This window comes from Cariama cristata, unplaced genomic scaffold, assembly GCF_000690535.1.
Source record: "Cariama cristata isolate BGI_N322 unplaced genomic scaffold, ASM69053v1 scaffold15324, whole genome shotgun sequence".
Taxonomy (NCBI): Eukaryota; Metazoa; Chordata; class Aves; order Cariamiformes; family Cariamidae; genus Cariama; species Cariama cristata.
Window position 1 is genome coordinate 50,840 of NW_009613765.1, and position 6,704 is coordinate 57,543.

Genomic DNA, 6,704 nt, shown 5'->3' on the forward strand with positions numbered 1-6,704 from the left:
ATGTGTGGGAGTGATGCCTGAATTAATATCCTCTCTGAAACCCTAATTCAGATCCCCTTGTACATACTATTAAGCTATTTCAATACATACTATTTTCCCAGTATTGGCATAGGGTGAACCTGCTCTAGTGACTCAAAGGAATTTGTGCAAGTGAAGGAAGTCTGCTGTGTTGCCAAGATCACTGGAAACTGTTGTGAAGGAGGAGGCTGAGGGGAGACCTGATCGCCCTCTACAACTACCTGAAAGGAGGTTGTAGTGAGGTGGGGATTGGGCTCTTCTGCCCAGTAATTAGCGATAGGACGAGAGGAAATGGTCTCAAGTTGCGCCAGGGGAGGTTCAGGCTCGACATTAGAAAGAACTTCTTCACTGTTAGAGTTGTTAGGCATTGGAACAGGCTCCCCAGGGAGGTGGTGGAGTCATCGTCCCTGGAGATGTTCAAAAAACGTTTAGATGTGGCACTTCAAGACATGGTTTAGTGGACAGGGTGGCATCAGGTATACGGTTGGACTTGATGATCTTTGAGGTCTCTTCCAACCATAATGATTCTATGATTCTATGAATGCAGCAGGAGATCAGTGGCAGGTTGGTAGCTTTACAGCATGTGCACGCACGTGCAAAGGGTTGAGTTCTAACGCTGTCCTTACCATCTGAGGCCAAAAAAAGTCACTTCACCCACATCTTTCATAAATGCTCACTCTGATATGGAAATGTAATACTTGGTCTGTACTGCAGAAATGCACTGACATGAGCTGCATGGAACTGAATGAAGACCAGATACCTTCGACCAAAGTTAATGGAAAATCTTGCTAGAAATCTGCTTTTAAAAGTAAGAGTACAAGCAATACTTGAACTTCAAACATTTCGTAAAAATGTGAATTTCACAGTGAAGAGAGACAAGTTTGAATTAACTAATAATTTTATACTGAGGCTTTGTATTTTATTGCAAGAGAATTAGTATCAAACTGTGGTGTGCCTAGAAACATGCATAAAACACTTCTAATTTTCAGAAACTGAATTTTTTAATTCAAATCTGATTTTATGTCAAAGGTTCCAAAAGCAGCCAGAATTTAGTTCAGTCACATCTACTTCTGACCTTAATTTCTGCAACAATCTTCATTTCTTAAGACTCATTAAAATTTTTGAAATCATTTATTCTTCCTTATCTTTCCCCCAGCACATTTCCTTCCTCATCTCAGAAAGTAATTATGAAAATTAATATTTGGCATATCACCATAATAACAGAAAGCTTTACAAAAAAACCTCAGGATTCTATCTTTGGATGCAGCCAGGGGCAGTGCTCAGTAAATAAAGAATGAGGCCAAGTTACAAATAAAGAACATGTGTAGGAGGGGAGGGGAAACAAAAATTGAAAAGCTTGGTCCATATAAGCAGCAGTATTTTTTCTAATTAAAGCTAGGTTGCTGTAGAAAAGCAGTATGCAAACTTTTACATGAAATCAAGGTGGCTGGAGTGAAGGAAACATTGTACATGTACACTTGAATTCATTCCATACATAAGAACTTTTACTCTGAAATGTAAGGGTGCTTTCAGCATAATACTTGAATGCACACCACAAGACTAAAATGTATGAATAAAAGTAGAGAGAATTTGCAGAAATGAAAAAAAGAAATTTAAACTTGATTCATGACCTATAAGGTATAATAAACTATACGAGTAAGTTTTAACTTGCTTTGCAAAATTACAAAGTGTGCAATATTCTATCTATGTTTATGTTACTGCTTTTAAAAGTTTGGGGGTTTTTTTGCAGGTGCATTAGAGAGATATCAAAAGTAAAGACTTTGTTTCTTCCCATTCAGTTAAATTATTAAGGGTTACCACAAATACCTCTAGAACAATCACTCTAAGATTCCTTAGTAGGAGCGAAAAAACCCAGTCTTACTACTTGTCATTCTGGAGTTCTCTTAAGCTTTAAAGGACATATCGGAACAACAGTCAAGGAAAAAAACTTCCAAGGTTACTGCCATACCTCCTGAACAGCTAAGGAAACGGTCAGAGGACTCAACTTCACACTTTGTCATACATTCATCCTCAGTCGGGCAACTTTGGCAAATAACCACAACACAGAGTACAGATAATAGAGAGAGAGTGTGAATGTGTGTGTGTGTGTATGTATCTATATAAAAATATTACACATATGTATAAAAAAATTAATATAGCAGACATAATTTCACCTTCTCTACCAATATATCCACTGGTAACTTTTTTCTACCAGACATTTAACTGCCATGATTACAGGGAACATAAGTAAAGCTGTATATGAAAATACTCTGGAAATATCATTCATTTTAAACATTATAAATCTTACCATCCATATGACATACTGATTAATATAATCAGGATCACTGAGCTGGTTTATTAATGGAAGAAGAATTCCTCGGGAGAGGATTTCCTGAAAAACAAAATAATAGACTATTGTATACATTTATTCATAAAGCTAATATAACAGCAACAATTGAAAAATCACTGTATAGAGGTTAAATAAAAAAATGTGTAATTACAGAAAATATTCAATAGGCACTAGCACATTTCCTTCCAGTTAACATTAGATGATGTTAATACCTGAAGAAAAAACAATATTCATTTTATCATGCTTTTCTAATGTTGCTAGAGGTAAAAGAAACTTCAAGTTTTTGAAGTGAATATTTATTTCATGCAAACTGTTCTCTGCTGTTAAGCACTTATCAAGATAGTACTGCATTTAAAATAATATTACATTAGATCAATTTTACAAAATAGAATAAGAAAAGCAGTTCAGATCTAAAATTTTTTATGGCATTAAGCCAAAGAATTGGGATGGCTTTTAGAGTCCATACTTACCCTGACAAAGTATCGCATGATCTTGTTCTGGAAGTCTCCAGGAGGTAGCAATATATACAGTAAAACCTCACACAGATCCCTTAGGAATCCTAGGGAGAGAGAACAAAAAAACCCTCAGCACAATTTTATATTATGTTATTTCACATTTTACCCGATATCATAAAAACCAACAGATAAATCCTTAAAATTAAATTAAAATATACAGTTGTATATATTCTTATAGTCCCAGCATCACAGTAACACCTTTCAGACTGAGTATAAGCCGCACTGATGTTAACCTGAGACAGATCTGGAGTCGCAAAACCAAGACAAACAAAAGCCAAATTCTAAGAAGCAAAAAACTAACTCCAATGTATTTTTCTTATTTAACATATACAGGGTTTTTTTTCCCCTCATTCACACTTTGCCCAAAAAGATAAACTGATTTTTTTAATGAAGACTACAGATTAGTGATAAGGAAGGCAGATCTAATAAAAAGTAGTAAGAATCTACAAAGACATCCCCTGGTTCCCAGAAAACATATTTTTGTCTTAAAATTCTTCCAATGAAAAGAGGAATGGCTACATACGTACATACTTCATTATAATTATAGCATCAATATGTACAAATTAGAGGAAATACACATGTATAGTAGACAATCATGCTTTGAAAGTCACATGCTAAGACTTCAGTGTATTTCATATTCTAAACACAACTGTTATTATTTTAATTTAGTCTGCTATACTAAAATAACTTCAGCAGATAATATTGAGAGACCTTCTTCATCTTTGGGAGAAGTGCAGACTAGATCACGACAGACTTCTTTTTCCATTTCAACTTCCACCTCAAAGAATGTATCTACAAGTTCCTCAGCTTGATCTACATAAAAAAATTATAAGAAACATATGTTTTTGTAAAGATTAGAAACTTGAGAGTAAACTTGAATTATAAAATAAAGCTAACTATATTTCACACATGTAAGATACCTCCTACTCAGACTCAAATAAAAATAAAATAATATTTAAACCATTACATTACTTTTCATCTGATCGCCTTTCTCTGCTATTCTTTGCTGAGCTTTTCTGAAAACTCGAAGATGAGTGCCAAAGTCATCAACAAGTCGTGTCGTGAAATAAGGCTGCCAGTCTGTTTCCTTTGACCTATCAGAAAAAGACATCAATGAAAATGAATTATTTTATCCTGAACACAAACAACAGTAATAAATTTCTACTTCTCCTTCCTCCCTGCCAAGAACCACACTGACAGTAAACATGGAAATAAATCAGTCTCCTAATTGCCTATCCACTGAAAACAAATCAAATATTGTACAATACCACACTCACACCACATTAATATTTACACTTCAAATACTTTAAGGCCAACATTAGTATCTGGAATAGTGTTCTGATTCGTGACATTATCAAATATCTGTGAAAAATCCTGATATAAGCAGTCTACAACCTAGAACTAAAATACTCCCCAGGTCTTTTTCAGCCATACTTTCTATCATTTTGGAAGGCACCTAAACAAAATCATTTTCTTCTCAATTTGCAGTATTTGCATGAGTGAGAAAACACAGGTTTTACTTGAAACTACAAGTGACCTAATATTGTTAACAACTGATTCCACAGCTTATATGAGAGGTAATTAGCGTGTACCTCCAACAACGTGCATCGGTTAGCGTCAGAAAATAGTCACTGTTAGATTTGCATAAAACAATTTCCTTAGTGGTATGAAAAAAGATGCAGAGATATTCTTACGATGTCCATGCCTTACCAGCCAAGCTGAAAATGCACTTGTGCGTCAGAGGTTTAATGAAGCTAGATGTTAGTGATGGCTTTTACTCTGCACTAAGTATTCAACTACCTGAATTCTCTTAGATATCAATTTTGTTATAGCAGAATCCTTCTACAACACTTCCTTTTTTGTGTGCCCATTCCCTCAGCTGCTCTTTCCTCCCTCAAATAGAGGGAGAAAGGAATAAGGAACTCTTCCAGAGAGGGAAGCCTACTGCAAAAATCTAGATGTGGAAATAAGAAGCAGAGCTGCCTCAAAGGGCAGACGATTAAAATCATCAATAATCCAGATCCACCGTTCACACAATCAACAAATCATGCAAAAACACTAGGTGGCAGCCTTACATCATTCGCCGAAATCTGCAACTCTCAAGTAGAAAAAAAAAGAAAGGAAAAAAAAAGAACCCGCTGTATTCATTCTCTCCAGAAGCTCAGAGGGTGTATGGAATTAGAGATAATGGTACTAATCTAAGACTGCTACAGCTATATCCAACTACAGACATTATAAATATATTAGATCATTTTCTCTTAATAACAAGAGCTGCTGCAGCCCTGTGAAACCAATTTGATTTGTACAGAAGAACGCAACTGCACAGGAGTGGTGGCTATTTTTGAAGAGCTATAGTACTGTAGGAAAAAACATTAAATTTTCTATAACTTGACCTGCTTTGACACAAACCTAGTGCTTGATACTGTTCAATGAAGTAACTTGGTCAAATAGACAAAAACACTGAAGTTGGGTAGTCAGGTCCATTTCATGTAAGCACAGGGTTGCTGGCTGTAATGTACAGTTTCTTTAGCCTAGTTTTCACTATTTCCAACACTGTTTCCTAGGATTTGTATTATTTCATAATCAGTAAGATTTTATTATAATGAATTTTACCCAGAATTAAATCTAGCTCTCGATCTTTGACTTCTCTTGGTAATAGCCCTGCTCTTCATAGGAAACAGACCTGCATACAAAAAGGTGATGATTCATGCAACTCAATGCTTATGTTGCAGAAAAAAAAGCTATTCTGTAATTTTAGACATTAACCTAAACTTTGAAAAGGCCATTTTGCAAGAGACCATGACTACAAACATCACCTCCATTCATTCCTTAAGGGATCAGTAAAAGACTGTAGTTCTTAGATTACGATCTTAAAATTCTACATGTTATTTCTGTAAAATACACTTAACTATGCCAATAGACAAACTTAATCATTTACCTACTATCACACAATCCATAGATGTATATGTCCACTTGCTTAGATAGTGTATTGATGCAAATACAAATAATCTTACCTGGCAGAAAACTGAACAAGTGCATATTGAAGAGCCTGCCTGATTTCCAGAAGAAACGATTCATCATCACTTAGGGTGTAATACCAGTACTGCACATAGTCCCTCAGGGAAAACTGGATTACCTGAAATTGGCAAGGAAAAAATAAAGATGAACTAAAGAACAAAAGACAACAAAACATAAAATAGCTTTTTGCGCCTGATAATGCAACAGTAGTCTTCTTAAAAGGTTAAGATAGTGAACCATACTCCACTACCATTATGAAATTGTGACTGAAACAATAAAACTCACATAGTGACCCCTCTTTTTCATATTGGTTTGCATGCATTCATCACTGCTATGCTGAGAAACTGTAATACACAGAAAACGCATTCAAATATTGCCCAATATCCTGGCACGTCCTCAATATTTTTTCACTTAGCACTCCCATATATTATAAAATTTCTCAACTTCTATTTGTCTCTCAACTACTTAGATGTTACGTAGTCAATACTTGCAAAAATAAAAATAGATTAAATACTCCTGGTTAGAGCTCACCTGTTGCAAAGGCTCATCAATTATATTCGCACCCGTCAGTCTTCTGTCAATCTTAATAGGTCTGGCTTCACGTTTCATTTCTTCTATGCACTTGAAAGAGATTACAAAATGTGACTTCATGGGTTTCAGTTATAATTATAAATCAGTTCTTCTGTTTACGATATATGTATACTTCCAGTAATGACTTTACATGATGCTTTCCCTATTATTATAATTTATAGGGTATATAAGATAGAATTATAGCATCATAGAATCATTATGGCTGGAAGAGA

The 6,704-nt window shown here is 35.0% G+C and overlaps 1 protein-coding gene across 1 annotated transcript in view; it reads right to left on the bottom strand.

The window, feature by feature from the left end:
- Positions 1-6,533, bottom strand: part of SNX13 (sorting nexin 13) — a 36,820-nt gene extending 30,287 nt beyond the window's left edge. Inside the window, exons 1-6 of the mRNA XM_009699157.1 lie at positions 6,433-6,533; positions 5,898-6,019; positions 3,856-3,977; positions 3,595-3,696; positions 2,839-2,927; positions 2,327-2,410 (exon numbers count right to left, since the gene is read on the bottom strand). Coding sequence (XP_009697459.1) covers positions 2,327-2,410; positions 2,839-2,927; positions 3,595-3,696; positions 3,856-3,977; positions 5,898-6,019; positions 6,433-6,510 — 597 coding nt within the window. The 5' untranslated portion in view covers positions 6,511-6,533. The remainder of the gene's footprint in view (positions 1-2,326; positions 2,411-2,838; positions 2,928-3,594; positions 3,697-3,855; positions 3,978-5,897; positions 6,020-6,432) is intronic.
- Between the last annotated feature and the right edge of the window lie 171 nt (positions 6,534-6,704).